The 23,818-nt window shown below is 39.1% G+C and overlaps 1 protein-coding gene and 2 long non-coding RNA genes across 4 annotated transcripts; 1 reads left to right on the top strand and 2 right to left on the bottom strand.

The window, feature by feature from the left end:
• Positions 1 to 2,527: 2,527 nt before the first annotated feature.
• LOC133391441 (uncharacterized) lies at positions 2,528 to 3,457 on the bottom strand. The gene is made up of 3 exons (XR_009764932.1): positions 3,168 to 3,457; positions 3,017 to 3,108; positions 2,528 to 2,928 (listed from the first exon to the last, which is right to left on the bottom strand). It is a non-coding gene; the product is annotated as an uncharacterized LOC133391441 (long non-coding RNA).
• Positions 3,458 to 19,076: 15,619 nt separating this feature from the next.
• LOC1271447 (uncharacterized) lies at positions 19,077 to 21,714 on the top strand. The gene is made up of 4 exons (XM_310243.4): positions 19,077 to 19,389; positions 19,478 to 19,901; positions 19,966 to 20,273; positions 20,363 to 21,714. Exons 1-4 carry the CDS (start codon positions 19,260 to 19,262, stop codon positions 20,671 to 20,673), a joined length of 1,173 nt encoding a protein of 390 aa, XP_310243.4. The 5' UTR covers positions 19,077 to 19,259; the 3' UTR covers positions 20,674 to 21,714.
• On the bottom strand, positions 21,485 to 23,439 carry LOC133391397 (uncharacterized). 2 transcript variants are annotated; one of them, XR_009764899.1, is made up of 3 exons: positions 23,303 to 23,439; positions 23,146 to 23,243; positions 21,485 to 22,995 (listed from the first exon to the last, which is right to left on the bottom strand). It is a non-coding gene; the product is annotated as an uncharacterized LOC133391397 (long non-coding RNA). The 2 variants fall into 2 exon arrangements; XR_009764898.1 differs by lacking the exon at positions 23,303 to 23,439 and having other exon boundaries at positions 23,146 to 23,294.
• Between the last annotated feature and the right edge of the window lie 379 nt (positions 23,440 to 23,818).

Below are 23,818 nucleotides of genomic sequence, written 5' to 3'. Positions count from 1 at the left end.
TTTTAAATACCATATGAGATTTAAAAAAATGTTACAGGTGCATTCAAAAGATCGTTAAAAATAAATAAAAGTCAAAAAATTTCAATGAGTTGTCACGACGGCAAGCGGAATAAGTTCTCGAATGCGATTCGGCGGTTCTAATGTTAAAAAGGTATTATGTCTGTTATGAACACATTTCAATTTATTCGTTTCGTTCTTACTTACGATTTATGCGATTTTCTACACGTGGTAGTAATTTCCGTAGCAATCAAATGACGGAAAGTCGCTTGAGTTATGTTTGCTTCCGTTTGTTTAAAGGTTTAATTGTTTATTGTATTTAATTGACTGGACAAACTGGACTGGAGAATCTCGTAGGTTGGTGCCAGTCAAATAAAGTGAAACACTGATTGTTGCGAAATACCGAAAGAATAGGAGAAAATGTAGATATTTACTGGGAATAAAAATCACAAATTTAGTTTTTATTCTTTTCTTCTGGTGTTGTGGCGTACAACGAGATCGAGGGCGCGTATTTCGGGGGTATTTATCTCTTTTCTCCCCACCGCCATCACAACCGTTGTTGCAAAATGGTATGCACTGTATCCCTCCGTCGACCTTTGTCGCAGAACCCTATAAATTCGCACGATCAATAAAAGTTGTGGAGTTAGGCCAAAGTAAACAAACGCCCCAAGCTTCCGACCACGCTGGTTTTCGCTGGTCTTTTCGGGGATAATTCGTTAACGAATTATCCCCGAAAAGACCAGCGAAATACAGATCATTTTCGAGGATAGTGAACACACGTGAAGGATGAACCCATGCAAAAAAGAGCTAAAAATAGAAATGAACATTCGGATTCATTCCCTTCCCTCATATTCCAATTCATGCTCATGCTTCATCCTTGATGCTACCAACCACATCGCTAATTCTACTTCGAATCACTTTGCCAGTTGCGCCACCATATTATTATTCATGATCGTGCTATTTGCTTGTTTTGTTGTATGAAGGGGTACTGATACCAAATGAATTAAAAGAAATAAATAAAACAATAAAAATAACAGATTGACTATTAAGCACGCATTTCTAACAACGAGTAAAGGGGTCTGAAGCTTCTGGAGCTGGATGTTTTATAAATAAAAGAAAATTATTAACATCAATGAAAACAATAAAAATGGAATTGAACTCATGTCGACCATGGTGCAAACATTACACCATTACCATTTGACCACTACTAGTTCATAAACATGCATCGTTATCTATCAGTTTTAAACCCTTCAAATATAGCACAATGAACAAAGAGATGTGTAAAAGTTTATCGATACGTGTGAGAGAGTAGAGCTGATGAATAGAAAGAGATGGCATGAGTTTATGTTCATTATCCCCGAAAAATTTCGCTTGGGGCAGTTGTCACAACACTGATTAACCTTTAAGTTGGCAACCGGATACCCGGGTATTTTTTTCTACTTTAAACTGCAATAACTTTTGATTCATTGCTTTTATTGACCTGAAATTTTCCGTAGCCTCCCAACTTTTAATTTCTGATTTTTTGGTGCATAAGTTGTAATTTTAAACAGCCTCTAAGTATTTTATTTTGATTTTTTTTTTAACTTTGCCACGTACGTTGGCAACCAGCATACCCGGGTATTCCATACATTTTGTATGGTGTCGCTGACGACAATTTAGGCTTAAAAAACAAAGCGTTGCTAGGTCAATAAATGCTGACTAGCTATGTTATGCAACGTGCCAGCGATGTGCGCTGGTTTAACGATTAAATGGAAAAATAGGCTAAGAAGAATAGATTAAGAAGAATATGCTGATCGACGACGGTCAGCATTTTTAAGAGTATAAAATCAATTGAATAAATTAATGAAGCGATTATTTGCCAAGAGCCAGTTGGTGCGTTCATTATTGTGCTTAAGTCGGCGTGTACTGTGCCTGTCTTAAGCTGCTGCTCCGAAAGACACTTTCGTGTGCGCGACATATGGAGAATGACGTTTCTCTTCTTCCTCTTTTCGTATTGTGCTTATTTTCGAGTCAAATTCAAGCGATTCCAAATTTCAATTTGACTGTTAGTTTTATAATAAAATGAAAAAAAACTTAATGAATATTTCATTTATTTTTCATTTAGAAGGGAATATATGGTCGGTATTACTTGCTTACAGCATTATAATAGAGAAAGCATTGTTTACCTATGAAAATCGTTAATTTTTTGCATTAAAACGTGTGGAATACCCGGGTATGCCGGTTGCCAACTTACGTGTGTAAATCTGGTTGCCAACTCTACGATTAAGTTTGTCGGTTGCACCCGTTTCATCCCTCAACACAGACACATATCCAAACGCGCGTCTTTCTTGTTTGCCGATTGCGCGACCGTCTCAACGAGCACACACAAGCGAACACACGACTTCAAATTGCCCCGATGCGCACACACACCCAGCCAACAATTTCCGAAGGCGCCCCGTGTAAAAAATTTTTACTTTAAGCTTTCCTTAAGTTTTTACACTAGCAGCAGCTAAAGTAAAAACTTTCAGCACGGCACAAACTGACGCACACATTCAAATGCTTGGATTGCTGGTCCTACTTACGCATACATTTGAATTTATCCCTCCCCTTATATTTTCGGATTGCTGGTTGTAGTAGTGACGCTTTTTCTTTTTGCTTTATGCACACTTTCGCATGCTATTTATTGGACTTCCTCTTTCCACATGCGTTTTGGCACACTCACACTCCGTATACGGCAAGATGCTTCACCCCTTCCAAATGCTGCGGTTGCTTTCTATTACCCTTCCTCTCGTTCTTCCTTCTACCCTCTGCGCTAGGACATCCTCGACTGGTGCTGCGCGTGTTCAGCCGGCGCCTGTCTGGAAATGACGTCACGGACTGGTGCTGCGCATGTTTAGCCGTATCCTAGGCGTCATTGAAGTGCGCTCTTCTACGAAAGAGCTGTAATGAAATCTGTTGATGAAAATTAACCAATAATTAATCCATGTTTTTTATAACAAACTGAACAATATTTTGCACATAGGATTATAGAAACGCTTACCTTTATATTTTAAAACCGGACACCGTTTTCCTTCCGTCGATCGTTTTGCGGGATGTTGGCAACCGTCGATTAACATGCGCGTGCACCTGTAACTTTTTAGACGACAAGCGTTAGTTTAATGTACACATTCAAGCACACACAAGAAACTTACCTTAGAAATTTACAAGGATAAATCATTCCATAATTGAAGAAGAAGGAACACGGCACAAAACGTAAACGAGCAAAGTACGGGGCACAAGAAATCACACATCACTCCAACACATCCTTCCACAGTGAAAGTTCTGGACAGACTGAGAATGCCTAACACCCGGATGAGCGCGATAGCAGAAAAATCATGGGAGATCGAGAGAGATGTGTAGTCTCGGTTCAGCGGAATACGCATGCAGATGCATGCGTGTGTGTCACTCGAAGGATATCGGTTTCCCCTTCTCCCGTTTTTCATTTCATTTCATTTCATTTCATTTATTAATACAATATCCGCCATCAAGGCTAAATAAGGCAGACTTAAAACTAAATAAACCCTAACAAATAAACAAAATAATTCATGAAAAAACTAAGCCTAACTAAACTAGTCTAGACCTAGCAAAAAAATTAAAGAAAAAAAACATAGGTAGAGCGTAGAGACTATCAAAACTTAATGAAACTTAGAAGAATAATTAAAGAGAATTAGAAGAAAAAATACGGTTACGGAAAGAGTTGAGAGAGGAGTCGAAATCAAAGAGAGAGTAAAAGTGGTTAAACAACCTGAAACAGGATAGAATAGGATCATTGAAAGTATAAAGAGTATGACGTGTTTCAATTGACAGAGGATCACGAGGACGAAGGGAACGAGAGGGAACATACAACGAGATGGACGAGAGTAAATCAGGAGCATCAGTATCAGAAAGTAATAAGCCACCAATAAAACATGCCTGAGACACTTGGCGGCGGAAGCTTAAAGAGTGAAGATTGAATAACTGCAATCGCGTTTCATAGGGAGGGAGTGAGGCAGCACCGAACAAACGACGAAAAGCAACCCTGGTAAAAAGGCGCTGAATGCTTTCAATTCTCGAACAGCCATCAATAGTAGGAGGATTCCAGATGATGCTAGCATATTCAAGAAGAGGCCTTACCAGAGCACAATAAAGGTTTCTTAAGAAGCTTTGATCTCTAAAAATAGAGGTAAAACGTAAAATAAACCCAAGAGTTCGATTAGCTTTTAGTAGAACCTCATCAAGCTGCAGTTTAAAGTTAAGACGACTGTCGAGTATAATACCAAGGTCACGGATGGACAAAACACGAGAGAGAGACGAGTTAGAGAGAGTATAGTTAAATGAAATAGGAGAAAGAGAGTGAGAGAAAGAAATAACAGAACATTTATCAGGGCACAAGCGAAGTAAATTGGATGAACACCAATGAACAAATGCATTAAGGTAATGCTGAAGACTCATACAATCAGAAGAAGAGGACACAGGTAAAAAGATTTTGATATCATCCGCATAAAGGAGATGACCATCAGGAGGTAAAACATTACAGACATCATTGATGAACAAAGAAAACAGAAGTGGACTTAGCACACAACCCTGAGGGACACCTGACGTACAAAAAAACTCCTAAGATAAGTACGACCCGGTTTTAACCCTGCAAGATCGATTACTTAAGTATGAGGACAGCCAGCTAATAATGCCATCACCAAAACCAAGTTTAGATAGTTTAGCTAATAGTAAAGAGTGGGGCAAACTATCAAATGCAGCATGAAAGTCAGTGTATATTGCATCAAGTTGGGTACCTGCCTCAAAAGATCTGAAAATTTTGGTAACAAAAGACATGAGATTAGTAGAAGTAGACCTACCAGGCATAAACCCATGCTGTTTAGGGCTAATAGCGGAACTACAACTATGAAGTATGGTTGGAAAGATACTGTTGCGAACGCGACAATCCAGATTTTTTATATTTCTTTCTAACCATAAAATAGAATAAAATATGATAGTTCAAACATACTCGAGAACAGACGTACCATCAAGGAGACAAACTTAATGTAATCCTAAACCCTTCAAGTAGGGCCATCTGGGTATTTTGACTTGCATTTTTTAGCAGTCAATTACTTCAATTCGTTTCGAACCTATAACGATTAACTTAGGATTACAGCATGCATGTGTGCCAAGCTAGACCAACTCCGAGAAGCGTAGGAAAATTCCACATCCATTTTTCTCACGGCCGTAAAATCGTTAAACCTAAAAATCTCTCAAACATAGATGCGTTAATAACATGAACCAGATAAGATTTCGAGGGGCAATAAGTTCAAGTATTTGTCAATGATGCGATACATCCGGAACATGCACCACAGAAGTCAAGTGTTAGGTACAGTTACGCCAAAAAGGGAAAACCACAACGCCTGCAATCAATGCAACAATTTGTTCTCACCAGAGAAAGCAATAAAAAAGGGATCACATTTCCTTCAGGATCGCTTGACATAAAACAGCACACCAGAACCAGAAAACCTCCTAGGAGAATGCGTAGGCGTGGCAAAAAGGAAAAGGCTAGCGACACGAACATATGCGAAAAAGGAAGAGAAAATAACCTTCCCAAAATAGAACTTGAAGAAATTAGTATATAAGAATTCATTTTGAATCTGAATAAACACTTACAATTCTGACGCCTAACTGTGCACCCGTGTACAGAGTTTTTTGTCTGAACCGATCATCTAACCTTCCGCGACTTCGCGAATTTCATATCCGAAATTAATAATGGTGGCTCCAGAGAGGAGTAGTGTAAAGAAATAGGAAAACTCCAAAACTTTATTTTTTTTATATCTACTCCAGTGAACGAAGTGAACAAAAAAGTTAGTGAATGAGTTTACACAAAAGGGTGTTAAATTGTAACGTCAAATCATATTTCTTACCGTTCTTGTGAAAGAACAATTTCCTCCTCGTCCGTTAAACTCGTTAATTAAACAAAACAAAAAAAACTCGTAATCTGAACCAGCAGTGTTTGTTTATCAAATTACTGAACAATTGTGCTTGTAATAATTCATCACAGCGCAGCCAAGGTCCAGACAAGGAGAACGTCACCCTGCGTCACTTCAAAAGGAAATAAAGGAACTTATCCAGGTAAGCCAATTCCTTATTAAAACTAACAAAAGGCAAGGAAATCATCGTCCAAAATGCCTGTAAAATTTGTTACCAATCCGAACGGCGCATGCCGATTGTGTACCGGGGTGGACACGAGCGAACCAACGATGACGCAATGCAATGAATGCGATCGTTGGTTCCACTTGTCGTGTGTTAAATTACAACGACTGCCTAAACGAGAAGAATATTGGTTATGTCCGAAATGTCAAGGCATCAAGTACGAAATTAATCGTCTTACAAGCTTGACAAAGGAAACCGACAAGGGCAAGGAGGGAAAGGAACAAGAAACAAGCATTGAAACCTCCATAAAAGATTTTATCATCAGCCAAAAGGATCAGATGAAAGACATTTTTAACGTCATCAAAATATTAGTTGATGATAAAAAGGAACCATCGCACGTGGAAACCCTTATCAGAAGGCAATCCTTGATGCAGTTGCCCAAGTTTGGAGGCGATCCAAAAGAATGGACGAAATTCAAACAAACGTTTGATAAAACAAACGAAGAGGGCAGTTTTACGGACTTAGAAAATCTAAACCGTTTAACACAGGCTTTGAACGGAAAAGCGTTGCAGCACGTTCAACAGCTAATGATGGAATCCAATAACGTTAAAGAAATTATGTCGAGGTTAGAAGAGGAATATGGAAGAAATGATTTAGTTTATCTTGAACTCCTAAATAATCTACAGAAAATTAAAAAAGAGTCAAAAACCATGATTTATGAATTGACCAATGCATTAGAAAATCTAGTGCACACGGTAAAACTCATGAATAAACCGTCTTATCTAAACGATCATAGACTGGTTTTGGAATTAGTGTCCAAACTCCCCTACGACATCCAAGTCAAAAGGACGGATTATATTATAGCACAAAAGGTAGATTTAGAAAATCAAACCTTAGATGAATTGTGTGAATGGTTAAAACCCTTTGCCAAAAGAGCCAGTCTCATGAGTGCCGCACAATCGATTAATAACAAAGGACATCTAAACATACATGAGCAAAAATTTGAACATAAATCTAAGCCAAAATGGCAGGACAATAATAAACCAAATCAAAACAAACCATCTATAAAATGTTTAATATGCAATAAATCCCACGAAACTATTAAATGTTACGCCTTAGTAAACAAAACTATAACAGAGCGTCAACAGATAGTTCGTAACAAACGACTTTGTGCCGGATGTTTGAAATCTAACAATCACGGTATAAACGTTTGCAGAAGTGCGCAAACGTGTGGTATTAACGGATGTACAGCTAAACATCATAAAATGCTTCATTCTACAGAATCAATCCCAGCAGTTGAAAGAGAAGTGGCAAATAACCATCACGAGGTACAAAGCGCATCTTCCACGCATAATCAAGTGTTACCAGTAACACTAATAAATAAAAATAACACTGTTCTGCATGTAAACCAAAAACGCAAAAAGGGGAAAAAGAAGATTCAAAACACAACAATATCTTCTTCGACGCTTTTTCAAGTCCTACCGGTAACTCTAATTAACCAACATAGGAAAATTAAAACATACGCATTTTTGGACCCAGGTTCGTCAGTAACACTGTTAGAAGAAGACGTTGCACGTCAGTTAGAACTAACAGGTCCTAACAAACCACTTGAAATGACTTGGACGCAAGGAACTTCATCTTTCCAAGAATCCAGTCGAGAAGTGAATTTGAGGATTAAAGGAACAACCAAAAAAGGGTTTAATGTGAAAGACGCAAGAACTATTAAAAATTTGCAATTGCCGCTTCATTCATTAAATTATGAAGATTTGTGTGCAAAGCATCCGCATCTTAGAAATCTGCCGATTCAAAGCCATGAAAGGATCCGTCCTACAATAATGATTGGTCTTAATAATAGCCATTTGTTAATGGGGCTTGAAAGCAGGAGTCATAAAATCGACGAACCAATTGCAACAAAAACAAAATTAGGTTGGGTACTCTACGGACAAACAAATAATAAAGAAGACAATCATTATTCCTTATTAACAGCATTAAAACGTCTTGACGACGATACTTTATACAAAATGATGGAATCATGTTTTGGTCGATTAGAGAGAAATAATCAAAGTACAAAAACATCCAGCATTAAAAGGAATATACCTTCCGAAGAAAAAACCATAGTGTACGTAGGGCATCACAAAGAGAATATCATACAAAAGGTTAAAGAAAAGGCTGTCCTCAATGTACACGCTAAAGTACACCGTAAGACGAAAGCAAACGGAAACAAAAAAACAACCGAACTCCCTGGTAAAATTCTTGAAAATGAAGTACCAATGACGTCCGTTTCCACCGAGCCAATCTCAAAACGAGGGCCGGAGTCGACGAATGAAGAAAATTTTCGTCAAGCAAACACTTTACAATTTACGAAATCAAATTCCTTTACAATCATGATACTAACGTTTTTGTTTCTTACAGCTGAAGCACTTGGGAATTCAACAAAGGAATTAAAGGCATATGACTGTTCTAATAACGAAGTAAATATTACCAATTTCTCCCTTATGGACGTAGCATCTGGTATCATACCAATGAAAGACATAAATACAAAAAATATTATCAATGCAATGTCATTATTAACGAATCAATTAAATATTGTAGCGCGTTCTCGCTCACATCAGATTACGAAAACGGCTATGCGTGCATAGTTAAAGAATTCAAAACTGTAAAATTCTTAATCCGTTAATGTAAAAGTTAGGGAATTGCGTCGCAATCACATGACCAGAGGGAAAGCGCTCATCGTTGGCAGCATCAAGGGTTCAGCATGCAGCGGCGAAACTTATCAACACCGAGCTTCGACTGAGAAGATGAGCTAGTATACTACGAATACGAAATCGGGTTATACGATTACGTAATTACAGCAACCATCATGCGATCAGCTTACACTGCGCAGCGGCTCGTATGCGTACATACGATGGGTTAGCGCTTGGATCCAGAGTACGGCTACCTCATTTGGAGACCAGCTTACAACGACAATAAGCGAAAAACTTTTGGATCATCTAAGCAAAAATCAATTGCATTTCGAACACTCTATGGCGAAAGGAGAAACCCAAATCTCTTCACATAATCTCTTGTCGAGGTTATTTTAACGACACTGCACAATGTGTATGCAACGGTAACCAATTCCGGCTACACGGCAGTAGACAAAGTATAATAATTGCCATTCTTGTATATTAATCAATATACGAAAGCTAAAATTGCCATTGAAATACTACGCCAGTTCTGTATGCATGGTTTCAAATAATAGAATGCTGCAATTCAAATAAACAAACGAAGCACCTAGAAAAATAACATCGACATTTGAGCGCCTTATAAACGATAATCGACATTTGAGCCAGAGTTCCGTTCGAAATCCGCTGCAATAAGTGGCACTTGACTTGCTCAAAAATCGAGCCATCGAAGTCACAGAAAACAACTCAACATACAATAAGAGATCCACCTTTAAAGCGTTGAATAACGAAACAACTAGCATCCAAATGATCCACGTAGTTATTCCATCGAAAAACAACTGAGTCGTACAACGAGATGACAACACGTCCAGTTTCACCTTCGCACCAGCTTCACTCCAGCGCATTTCCCTACAACTCCCAAAATGATTGCAATTAGGTGAATAATTAACACTATTACAATTTCATCTTTTTCTTCATTGCATTTAAATTCAATCTTATAATTTTATTAAGTCGCTTTTATTTTGTAAAACTTGTAGTTTTACGAGGGCCGGTATGTTGCGAACGCGACAATCCAGATTTTTTATATTTCTTTCTAACCATAAAATAGAATAAAATATGATAGTTCAAACATACTCGAGAACAGACGTACCATCAAGGAGACAAACTTAATGTAATCCTAAACCCTTCAAGTAGGGCCATCTGGGTATTTTGACTTGCATTTTTTAGCAGTCAATTACTTCAATTCGTTTCGAACCTATAACGATTAACTTAGGATTACAGCATGCATGTGTGCCAAGCTAGACCAACTCCGAGAAGCGTAGGAAAATTCCACATCCATTTTTCTCACGGCCGTAAAATCGTTAAACCTAAAAATCTCTCAAACATAGATGCGTTAATAACATGAACCAGATAAGATTTCGAGGGGCAATAAGTTCAAGTATTTGTCAATGATGCGATACATCCGGAACATGCACCACAGAAGTCAAGTGTTAGGTACAGTTACGCCAAAAAGGGAAAACCACAACGCCTGCAATCAATGCAACAATTTGTTCTCACCAGAGAAAGCAATAAAAAAGGGATCACATTTCCTTCAGGATCGCTTGACATAAAACAGCACACCAGAACCAGAAAACCTCCTAGGAGAATGCGTAGGCGTGGCAAAAAGGAAAAGGCTAGCGACACGAACATATGCGAAAAAGGAAGAGAAAATAACCTTCCCAAAATAGAACTTGAAGAAATTAGTATATAAGAATTCATTTTGAATCTGAATAAACACTTACAATTCTGACGCCTAACTGTGCACCCGTGTACAGAGTTTTTTGTCTGAACCGATCATCTAACCTTCCGCGACTTCGCGAATTTCATATCCGAAATTAATAGATACATAGCTCAAAAGTTTTGGCTGTGGCACATGTTTGAGTTATCCCACGATAATTAGAGACAATGCTACGGCATCCCTTTTTGTGTACCGGAAAAAGCCAACAGGATTTCCAAAGAGCAGGAAATACCCCGAGAGAAAGTGAAAGGTTGAAAATTTTAGCAAGGTGTGGAGCAAGCACGTCCTTACAGTTTATTAAAACAGAGGCAGGAATGCCATCTGGACCAGGAGTAAAAGAACGTTTCAACCCAAATAACACCTGTACAACTGTTTCAGAGCTAACCGAAATATCGGAGAGATTAATTAAGTTCTCTGGCGTGTACAGTAGCCCACCCTCAATAAGGTTAGGGTCACTAACCGGTGGCTCAAACATTTGGGAAAAATGTGCAGAGAATAGCTCACAGATCTCAACAGGCGTAGAGGCAGTTCGAGAATCAAGTACCATTTCATTAGGTAACGTATTGCACCCTCTTCGAATCCTAACAAATTGCCAGAAGGATGCTGGATCAGAACGGAAACGCGATTGCAGTCTACTCGAATAGGCCTCAAAAAGAGCCCTGTTGTATAGTCGATGCGCAGAGGCAGCGTACTTAAATAAACGAAAGTTGAAAGCAGATCGGTTCAGACGATACCTCCTAAGATATTTCATTCTATCCTTTCTCAGGTTGCGAAGAGTACGATTGGACCAGGGAGGATTAGGAGGGGAACGAAAAATAGATGTACATGAAAGGAGTGCAGAGGTTAACAAAGCATTAAACGATTGGACAGCCTCGTCGACCGATGTACATTGATAAAAAAAAATTTCGTTCATAGACCACACGACCGGCGTTGTGCCGTCCAAAATCTGGAGAAAGAAGACATGCTCTCTCGCTTTGGCACACAGGAAAGTTTTCCAATAGCTTCGGTTTTGCTGGTTGGACAAGCAAACACGTCTTCGCGTATACCGGTTGCGCATCCGCTCCAGAACGCAGCACGCAAGCCACTGAATTTGCACATTTGCACCACTGAATTCTGACCGTCCACCACACAGCGTGTATTGCCAAGTGCGTGGCTGTGTGTAGTATCACCGTGGACTGCAGAAAACTACCTGCACTAGAACAGAGCGCTGGTATGGTCAAATGTGTGCATGTGTGTACTTGCTCCACTGAAAGCCGGTATCGCACCAGATTTCGGGTGTCGCCTTGTGCGTGCGTGTTATTCTCACAGCACACTCGTTCGTCATTTTTTTTCGTTTTTTCGCTTGAGCCACTCGATTTCGTTCTTCGCTGATTTTGGCAGCGCACGAAGGGGTTTCGGTTTCAACTTCCAACAACAACAACCACACGAGGAGGCTCGGGGACACTCATCAGGGGAAAATCGCTCAAATTAGAGCGAGAGACAGATAGAAAAAGTGAAAGGTCAATATAAAATCTTCGGCTTTTGACTGTTGGGAAGCACACACACACGTCGCTCGTAGGAATTTCGTCAACAACAAATTCCGAGTCGCATACACCTTTATCCTCCAATATCACGTCCTTTTCCAATATCCTCCGCGCTCATCCGTGCACATCCTTGATCATCCGTGCTCATCCGTGCTCATCCGACTTCTGATACCAAATGTAAAGTTCTCTTTATTGACGTGTATTGTTTAAAAGTTGTACATCGACTGATTCTTGCTTCCCGAATTCTCTCGTTTTTATAGTTCACCATACCATACACGTTATTTGTTCATTACACTTCTTTCAGGAAGATTATCAAATGGTAGGGGAACTGGGGGTAGCTCCGACACCTTAAGGTTTTCCTCTGATTGCAATACTTTTGCCAATGTAAACTTACTAGTAGACATCGAAAAAGCTTTTTTGGTGTATTATGTACCATCTTACGAGAAACTACGGTTCCTGGATTGATTTTGATATCATTTTGATAAAAATAAAAAAGTGTGGTTTTTGTTGCGTCACGACTGTAGTGCGGGTAAGTCCGACACCATGATGGGGTAAAATCGACACCTTGGGGGTGATTTCATCACATTGGTTTTAGTTTTTAAAATAACAAACTCTGATGGCCTGTAGTTGCCATTGAAGTTCATCAAAGTATTTCGTACCAATTTTATGAAAAATTAACACAAAACAGTTGTGAAATATACGAAAAAAATGAAGATACAAGCAAGAACAAAAATTTCATTACAAATAGCATCGGACCAGACTCCATATAGTAGAAGCTGCGGCAATAGCACCTGGTTTACGGAATAATTGGTTAAGATTCCATTAAAAAAATAACCTGGCCATCTTCCAGTAATCTTTTTCTTTTTTTATAAAATCGAAGGGTGTTCAATTTTATTTTTCTCTGCCAACTCGAAAGCCAAAAGGCGAACATCGGTCAATGTGATTTCAAACCAGCGACTATTTTTTCTTCAGTTAAGATTACTCGGCCTAAAGCCAGCCTTAAATACGGTCAAAGCCATAACAATATTAATTTTCATAAGCCTAAACCATGTACAAAGTACATGTTTTGAGTCCGAGTTTGGTAAACGTTCTGTGAGAGAATAATAGCTAAATTCCATAATTATAACTTCCTAGGTTTGTTGACATCTTGAATTTTAAAGCTTCTACGGTATTTTTAATTGCGTGTTTGTTCAGCTTGATTATTACGTTTGTCGCACATCGTTAAGGGACATCTTTATAAAATACAGGCACTTTCAAATTACGATATAAAAAAAGTTAACATGCTACAAATAAGCATTACCAAGTGGGGTGTCGAATTTACCCCCATTGACCGCACAAGTTTTAGTGACATTTTATATTGTAAAGTTTAATTTAAAAATTACGCCCTGTGATACAGAACTAATCAATAGTATTTATAAAACAATACTATTAACACGGAAACTATAATTTTGTTGAAATAACGCCACAATTCCTTAAGTCCCAGAAGTAAAAACTTACATCGGCTGTCAATCAGAACCACCATGTGTTTATTTTGTTGTTTTTTGACAATTGACAGGTTTCTGATCAGTGAAATGTGACTCAAATATTCGAAATAGTTGACATAAATAATATGTATAAGTTTTTTGTCTTCAAAAAGTTCTATAAATACAAAAACGGCAAGGTGTCGAACTTACCCGCAGTGTCGAACCAACCCCGACTTCCCCTACATGCAACTATAAATGAAGATAGGAGGGTGTTGAAAAAACTTAAACCAACTAATATGTTGAACATGTATTTGTAACATTTAAAGCTTTGAAGCAAACAACATATAATTCAATATGATATTTTAAAATATAATATGAAATCATATTTTTATTGCATTAATTTATTTAAATTCATATTATTACGGCTTCGGCCGGATTTTCAACACATTATGTATCGACCGATTTTGTTCTCTGGACATTTGCTTCCTATATTTTTAGTCGTATCTAGTGCATTGCATACACGGTTAACATAATATAATATACTATAATATAAAAACCTAATACAACACGAAATGCTCTTTATCATACAATGTGTATGGACAGTGAAATAATTGGTTCCAGGTTTACAAAAGTGCAGGTATATAGGAATTATATACATCAGAACCATACGGAACACCTCCAAGTGGCAACAGTAATCCATTGATCAATTATTGCTATTTAATTTTTTTACTTCATCTGCAAGTATATCAAGAATGCATGCAAGAACACACTCATCAATATACCTCAAACTTCTGACACACGCTTCTAAGGGAAGTAAACTACACATTACAATCCACGTCCTGACCACTTCCACGGCCGAAGCCGAAGAGAGCTTCCAATACTGTCAAAAAATAAGGAAATAAATGGAATAATTAAAGTGAAGTGACACTGCCTCACTTACTCCAGCAGTCGATAAGCGCAGCAAAACTCTCAGCTTCCCGTAGTGATTGCGCTCACGGCCCGCTCCGGCTTTTTTATGTTTGTATGACTCCGTGAGTTTTGGACTGGCAATGGGTGTTAATGTGTCACACCCCATAAACTTTTCCTCGTCACTTTTACCTGCTTCTTTTGAAAATAGCTTGATATTTAACGATTTAAAGTATTGAAACTTTCGATATGATCACGATTTCTTATCGGGAACAAAAATTAATCGTTATGCGAGATTTTAGTCGTTAAGACGGGTATGCGAAAAACTCGTTGTAAGAGGGAACACGTTATGAGGGTTTCCGTTGAATTAATATTCTAGAGTTATCTTTATCGCATGGTCGCATATCGCTTTCAAATCATAGTTATAATATTTTCACTTTTGTAAACATTGCTTTTAAGTTTGGCAATGCTGTAAAAATAAATATTTTCCATCAAACACCTGAAATTGTGCAGACAGCAGAACCATTGATTTTAATTGAACCTATTGTGAAAACAAACATGCTAGATGATACAGAAACAATAGAACCAATACTAAAACACCCAAAATTTAATGAACTAATGGAACATACTAATGATACTGATATTTGCAGACAATGTATCAAAAATGAATCAGAGATAAAATAATTGCTTGATTCCAATGACAACTTTAAGAAAAAAAATGAAAATTAGCTAGAAGCTAATCGATTCATTGCTAATCAATTAGAATACGCTTTAAAGCAGATGGCTGTTTTGAAAAATGAAGCAGGCGAGTATTAAAGTAGAACTGAGCGATTTTAAAACTTCGACCATTCCATCATCCCAATTTTTGGCAAAGATGAAAGATGCCTTAAAACAAACACTTTCATCTAATCAAATTGATTTGATTATTGGACAAAAAATCGTGGAAGATGTACAAAAGCTGAAATTTGTAGGGCGTTTACACTTAGGTATTTCATTCAATGATCCAATAATACAGGGTGTTCGAGATAAATTTGACAGTTTCTGAAGGAATAGGAAAGGAATTTTTATCAAAGTTATGTGAAATATTTAAAAAAATCTACAAAGTTTAGCTTACCATGTTTGCTGCATTTTTTATTCGAAGTACCCCCCCTCCGCGTCGATGGCCGCCAGCACCCGCTTCCGGAACCACGCGCAAGCCCGGACAACCATGTCTCTGGGGATGGCCGCAAACACGGCCTTTATTCTGGCCACCAGCTCCGCTTTGGTATTGCAGGACGCCCTGTTGGTGTCCCGCTCAACTGTGCCCCACACAAAGTAATCCATAGGATTAAGGTCAGGGGAGCTGGGTGGCCAAACGTCAGTGCTGGTGTATCGGTTGAAATTGGCAGTGAGCCATTGGCGTGTTTACGTCCGTATGGTATGGTGCAGAATCCTGCTGCCAAACGTACGGCCGCCCATTGTCTACCGTATTGTATTTACGGTGTTCAGCGAACATATCGCCGCATTCCAAATTTCGGCATTAGTATGGCCGGCACGAACCATCATAACACACGTTACGCGCTTGTATTATTGTACAATTCGGACGGGTTCCACATATTTACGGAGCTAGACATTTTTTACACTTGTTCGCACAACTTTTAGCAATCGAATGACATATCAATAATTTCGATACGTCAACTCAACCCTGAGATATAAACCCAAAGGGCAGGTGTCAAATTTAGCCCGCACACCCTGTATATAATATTTGATTTAGTTCAGTTCATTGTAATTTTATTTCACATTTTTCATTAGCATTTTGTGAGGATTTATGCGAGATACAACGTGTTAGTTTTTCAGCGCAGTTTAAGTTGCTGCCTAAGCAGTTGTATAGTTTTGTATATGAGGGTGTTTGTAATGATATCATTTTATATAAATCTAATTTTATCTAATCTACTCTAAATCTAAATCTTACAGTTTATATCAATTTCAAGTCTATTTTTAATGTAGGGGAATTCATGTTAATCAAAGAGGTTTCTAATCATATCAAAATGCGATGCTTGGCTAGTGGTTCGAATATGTATCGTAATGTGATAAGCTATTTCATCTAGGCTTAGCGTATTTCCTTTGTTATATAATTCAATTGATCCAATGCCGTAGGGTTCGTTGAGTACCATCCTTATAATTTTGTTGAGACTTGCTTGAAGACGCTTACGACGGGAATTTGCGCAGTCATTACAAATAGTAATTGCGTATGTTATGGCAGGTAATATTATGTTTTATTAGATCACTAGTTTGTTAATCTGGGAAAGCTTAGATCTTCTATTAATGAGTGGGTATAATTTTTTGGTAAATATTATACATTTAGTTATAAGGTTGTTTATATGATCTCGAAAGAGTAGTTTTTGATCGAATATTATTCCTAGATATTTAATTGTGTTAGACCATTCGATGGTAGTGTTGCCTATTTTAATATCGTTACCTGTCGGTCTAAGAAGTGCTGTTTTCATTCTATAGGGAAATATTATTGCTTGTGTTTTGTCTTCATTAAGTTTCAGTTTCCACTCCTGGATGTATTTGGTTATAATATCAACACATTTCTGGGCCCTGTTTTTGAGTTCGTTTACAGTACTTCCCTGAACTGCTATGGCCGTGTCGTCGGCGAAGAGAAATAGTTCACAATAATGAGGAAGAGGTAGTACAGTATCGGACAATAAGATAGGACCCTGGTTTTTTCAACGCACCGTGCACTTGTTTTGCCACGTTACTTGTGTTTGGATGTGTGTGTGTGTGTGTGTGTGTGTGTGTGTTAGTGTGTGTGTGAGTGTGTGTGTGAGTGTGTGTGTGTGTGTGTGTGAGTGTGTGTGTGTGTGTGTGTGTGTGTGTGTGTGTGTGTGTGTGTGTGTGTGTGTGTGTGTGTGTGTGTGTGTGTGTGTGTGTGTGTGTATGTATGTGTGTGTGTGTGTGTGTGTGTGTGTGTGTGTGTGTGTGTGTGTGTGTGTGTGTGTGTGTGTGTGTGTGTGTGTGTGTGTGTGTGTGTGTGTGTGTGTGTGTGTGTGTGTGTGTGTGTGTGTGTGTGTGTGTGTGTGTGTGTGTGTGTGTGTGTGTGTGTGTGTGTGTGTGTGTGTGTGTGTGTGTGTGTGTGTGTGTGTGTAGTAGAAAGAGAGTGTGCTTTTTAATATGTATTTGCAAGTGCTCGGGTTTGTGTCTGAAAAACGTTGCTTGCCATTATGTCAAATTGCGTTGAAAGTATTCTGATAATGTGTGTTATCATGTGAAACATCGTGCGTTTACACTTGGATAAAAGCTAAGGTTTGCATCGACAGTAGCTCTTGTTCCTCGGACGACAACGCAGGTGTGCTGATTGATGAATGTGCATGCGCAGCGATGCGAAATGGACACGCGCACAATAGCAATGAACTCGGCATTCCCTCACAGGTGTTTCTCCAGTGCACGCCATTGAAAGGCCTTCGTGCATCTCTGCGTTGCACGTTGTGTGCGAATGGTAAACTTTGTGCGTGCATTGAGCTGGCGCGCAGGTGTTCTTTTCAATGTGCGTTTTGTTTCATGAGCGCGGCAGTATTCTGTTCTCGATTTTGAAGGGAAGACGCTTACTCGCGTACTCGTTGATAGTTTTTATCCATGCGATGTTTTCGCTGCTCGACAACGATGTAATTCATCGCGTATAGAAGTAGAACGCAGGCAGAGCACGGGATCAGCCGTGTCCATGTTTTTAACCAGCGCGTTCATGACGGTCCAAGCAAGCAATGTTAGTAACAATGGGTCGAGGTAAACATTGTACCGATTATCAGCGCCATATCATTAAGCGAATGGCGGCTGCTGGCATTAAGCGCAGAACGATCGAGTTCGTAATGGAACGATCGCGCACTTTTGTGGCAAACGCGCTTCGGACAACCGAAACGTGCTTGGACAACCGAAACGCGCTTGGACAACCGAAACGCGCAAGTCAACCGGACGTCTTCAGAAGGCCACGGCGAAAGAAGACCGTAAAATTGTTAATAGATCGAAAAAACACTGATCGCGAGGGCAGTGGTCCTGCTTATTTCATCAAAAACCTAACCCAAAACACAAAAAAACTACTAACAAAACTATCCGAAACGACATACTTGTGAAACAAACACACACACCAATACACACTCAAACATACATCCACACACACATGCACACACACATGTACACACACATACACATACATGCACACACACACAAACACAAACACACAAACCACACATAAACCTGTCCCAACGCGTGCATGCTGCGTTGAAAACACTAGGGTCCTATCATTCTGTCCGATACTGTATGTCTGATAGATATTTGGCTACCTCGTGGGTAGACCACTTTTTTATTTGGATTCCCAAGATGTCACAAAATACAATTTTTTACAATGTTCTTTATCACGGGTTACGCAGTTACGGGAGCACGTCTACTAGCGGATAAGAACGAAAAGAGAAGAGAACGCGTGGTGGGAACGACGGCTTTTTATAATCTTTTAACGGGAAATAGTTTAGTCTGGCTAAGTTGGTAACTATTGCTCGAATTAGGGTGCTCGAATAAGGTTGCTCGAATTAGGGTGCTTCCCAAGTAGAAATTGTCAGGCGAAATGTGGGTAAAACAGGGGGGGAATGGTAAAAATCTGCTCGATCCGTGTGGAAGAGCATCAAATGTATGGTGGTGTGTGTAAACGTCAAGAGCTGCGGGTGCATTTTCAAATCAAAACAAACTGGTGTTGGAAACGGATGAAAGTGATTTCTTTTGCTTCGAACTTAAAGTTGTTTTTCTTATTTGTTTTGCATAAAACCAAGTGAAAATGGATCCTTCCAAACGCTTGAAGAAAAGTGGAGTGGCGAGCAAGCGTGCCAAAGCAATTTGGGAGCGCTTTGAAAAGGAATGGGAAGAGGAAAATCTTCCGGGAACAAGCAGCGGTGTCGATCAACAAGGTAAGTTATGTTTGTGCTGAAATTGTATGAAGTATGGAGAATGCAAGCAGAGCAATAATTTGTTATTGAATATTATTACACATTACAGCATCATCATACGGGAATGTGCAGCCGGATGCCGAGGAAGTTGCCGATATGCCCTTGGAATCAGAAGCAGCGGATTACGTTTCTGATGACGATGAAGACGCTGATTGCTCGGTGTTGGAAGACGATTGGAGTGAAGGCGTATTGGAGGACGAAGTCAATGAGGATGAGTATTTTGATGCTGATGAAGCCCCCGAAGGCAATGCTTATGCTAGCAGGCTTAGGATATGGGCTTTAACTCATAAAATAACGCATTCTGCATTGAGTGATTTGCTGGTGTTGACTCGTGAAACTACAAATATTTCTCTTCCTAGGTGTGCAAAGACGCTACTGAAGACTCCGAAACAGGTGGAGAGACATTTTACGGCCGTTGGAGAAGGGCAGCTTTGGTACCAAGGAATACAAAGCACTCTCCAACAATATTATCGGTAAGAATAATATGACTGTTTGGAATGAACATGTGGTAATTTTTGGGTTACTTTTTCGTTCTAGATCTGTACCACCAGTCATCAGATTGATAGAAGCTAATATCGCGGTAGATGGACTTCCGATGCATAATAGTGGACCAACGCAGCTATGGCCTATATTAATGCACATAGTTAATCTACCAGCACTGCCAATCATGGTGCTGGGTGTATTTTGTGGTGCGACAAAACCGAGCTGTTTGGAAGGGTTTCTCCGGCCTTTAGTGGATGATATCAACCGCGTACTGGTGCAAGGCATTGATGTTAACGGAATTATCATCGACTTTCGCCTGAAAGCTATTGTAGCAGATACACCAGCTCGTGCGTTCATCAAAGGTAAGAATGACACAGTAAACTTAATTGTACGAAATGAGAATTTTCAAAGAGAAGTAGAGAGTAACAGCAAATTTATTATATATTTTTAGGAGTAACGTATCCTCCTGGGCTGGAAGCATGTATTAAGTGCAAAATAGTTGGCAGCCATGACGGAACCAAAACAATATATGAAGGAACAGCTGAAGTTCGGACCGACAAAGAATTTAGAAACGGAGACTACGTGAAACACCAAAAATATTACACGCCATTATTAGATATAGATGAAGTAGACATCGTAACACAAACAACGATAGCCGATGACCTTCACTTGTTCGCACTAGGAATAGAAAAAAATTACTTAAAGGTTTTACAACTGGTGCTTTACACCCTTTTCCGAAGTGGTCAAAACAGGAGCAGTTAGAAATTTCAAATATTTTAGTCAGGATCGAATACCCGTCAGAGATACATCGTAAGCCTAGGGCATTAAAATATTTAGGGTTTTGGAAGGGGTCCGAATTGTCAGCATTTTTACATCACGTTAGCATACCTTTGTTAAAAAACAGAATATCAGATGTAGCCTATGAGCACCATAAGCTTTTTTTCATTGCGGTAAATTTATTCTCTTCAAGATTATTTGAACAATATTGGATATTTGCTGGTCAGTTGCTCGAACAATTTGTATTAGAATATAGCACAGTTTATAGTCGAACACATTTAACAATTAACGTTCATAATTTACTACATGTAGCAGCAGATGTTGAAAATTTCGGGCCTCTTCCATTTTTATCAACTTATCGTATTGAGGACAAGTTAGGTTTATGAAAAACTTAGCTAGAACAGGACATAGAACTTTAAACCAGATAGTGTGTAGATTAATAGAACTAACGCAATTAGAGGCAGCAGATGCAAGGAAAAAGGATGATAGAGTGTATCCATCACTAAAGGTAAAAAAGATGAGGTAATTTTGCTAGTCAAACCAAAATTTATGTTAAGAAAAGGCAATAGAAATGGATGGTTTTTAACACAGGAGGATCAGATAGTAAGGTATTGTACTGCAGAAAAGTCATCAGATTCATATTTTATAGAAGGACGACTCTTAAAGGAGAAACAACCCACTTTTAGCCAACCATGTAGCTCGGCGATTATTTATAACTTTACAGCTAGGGTAGAAGATTTATCACAGGAAATAGTCAGGATAGAATTAAAAGAAATTAAATGCAAGCTAGTGGCAGTTAGTTTAGATCAGGGTAATACATTTTATTTCAGTCCTCTTTTACATACATTTGAAAGTTAGATCTTAATTGTTATATGTAAGCTGTTAGGCTTAGAATAGGTAGTAAAGGTTTAAGTTTATGTAAATATTTTTATTAGTTTAGTTTTGTATTAAAATGATTAGAATAAAATAGCCGAGTATGCCCGGGATAAGGCAAAATGCAAGGAGGAAATGCCTTAAGAACTAGAACACATTGTTGGTATTTCATATATAATTTTTACTTATAAAATTCATATACGTTTACTCCAACATAGTTCATATCACAACTTGAATCACAACTCATATCCTAATTGTATAAATGCCTAAATCATTAATTCAATAAAAAAACTTTTACAATTAATGGACCATTATATCTATCTAAATCTAAGCTTCTTTTTTACGTTTTACCGTATGTCGTAACCCTTTCACATCACTTCGTGCCTTTCCATGGTTAAGTTTCTTAACTAGAAAATCTTTTACAGTTCCATCTGAAACTGATACCATGTTACTACCGCCTACAAATTTGAAAAGAGCTATTACATGTATATATTTTTCCAAAGGTAGTTTTGGTTCTGGTATGCTTTTTCCTGACCACGTAAACAACGAAAAGAACTCTCTATCAAAGAGTAGATCTAACGTGCTGGATAATCTTTCATTAACATCACTGATACCTTTCAATATATTTACAAGCAGGTATATTGTTTCTGCCATGAAAATGCTGTTCGTTTTCAGTTTTTCCTCCATTTCCTCAAGCATTTCTAGGGTTTCTAATCTTTTAAAGTGTCCCTGTAAGCTCTCAGAATTTTTCATGCCGCTTGTATTTTTTAAAACTAGGCTGACCTCTTGTGAAGTGTGGCAACATACTTTTGATAAAATATCTATTTTCTTTTCTGAACGGTCTAACTGTGTATCTCCAGGTGATTTTTTTTAAGGGTCGGATGATTGGTGTTGGAAATGGGTAAGGAACTGGTTCGAGGAGGTACGACGGGAACATGCGAAGCAACGGAAGAATTGAGCAAGGAACTTGATCGATCGAAAACTATTGGATCAGGACGGATTGGCACAGGTGGTTGTACAGGAGAACATGGAAGGGACAGAGAAGTCGTGCGTGGTGGCACGGTAGGACTGAGAGGGAGGGAAACAGAATGCCGGAACGAAACGTTTTGCACAATCGAAGTTGGACGGAACAACGAAGAGGTACGTGGAGGGACTGGGATTGGATTGGGAGTTGTGATTTTGGGGGGCAGAGAAGGGAATGAAATGTTGTGAACTCCTGAAGAACTTGGAAAGGATAAGGACGTGGTGCGAACAAGCAGGGGAGGTGAATTTAATGTGTCACCTGGAGATACACTAACCGGAACGCGCGATTGCTGTCTTTCTGCTGGACCAATTTGTATGAGATGGTTTTTATGCTGATGTTTTACGATGTTGTTGTTGCTATCGTTGTTGTTGTTGTTGTTGCTGTTGTTGACCGGCGCTTCAGACATTTTCCTATAAAGGTAAAACCAATTCAATTACTTTTGTTCTCAATTAACGCAGCTCACGCAAATCCGGAAAGCAGTACATCTCATTGAGGTAGTGCCGGCTGAACGATGGAACTGCGATCAAATCTGCGTAAGTACACAAAATTTAATAACCAACCTGTATATAATATTCTCTACTATAATTCACAGCTATGTACGGAGTCAATGCACTGGGAAACTTGAGAAAGTAGGCGCGGTTTCAATCCGATGCGAAGGCTGGAATAAATAGAATGTTTACAATCACATAACCTATATTTTTTTTCGCCTGCTGTCACCTATTTGCCATTGGTTTCAATGTGTGCGTGTCTCCGCGAAAACTTGGACATGTGTGCGTGCAATCCCATCTCCCGCTAAGCTGAAAACGGGAGATGTCAAATAGAAAAGAACAAAAAACTGCTCGATTTTTCTACTTGGGTTGAATTAGGGTGTTCGAATTAGAGTGCCCGATATTTTGAATTGACGGTTGACGTCAGCTCCGGACTGTGGTGAGGCTATAACGTGGTCGCCACAGTGATCCCCTGCTAGACTGGAGTTACCGGTAACGAACGGGGATGATGACACGTCGCTGTGAACGCGTAACTCCGGTCGAGAAGTCGTTCGGAGGTGACGGTTCTGTCGGTGGTGGTGAAGTTGGTGGTGGTGGCGCTGATGGTGGTGAAGCTGGTGGTGGTAGCGCTGGTGGGGGTTGCGTATACTCTTCTGCAGATGGTGGCGTAAGCTGTGTCACTGGCTCGGGTTGCTGGAGTGAGTAGCACGGTTTCAGGCGGTCAATAGAGATGTTAGTTGCCCTC

The sequence above is a fragment of the Anopheles gambiae genome, chromosome 2 (assembly GCF_943734735.2).
Source record: "Anopheles gambiae chromosome 2, idAnoGambNW_F1_1, whole genome shotgun sequence".
NCBI lineage: Eukaryota > Metazoa > Arthropoda > Insecta > Diptera > Culicidae > Anopheles > Anopheles gambiae.
The sequence above is the reverse complement of the archived record's forward strand: the minus strand, read 5'-3'. Positions and strand labels throughout refer to the sequence as shown.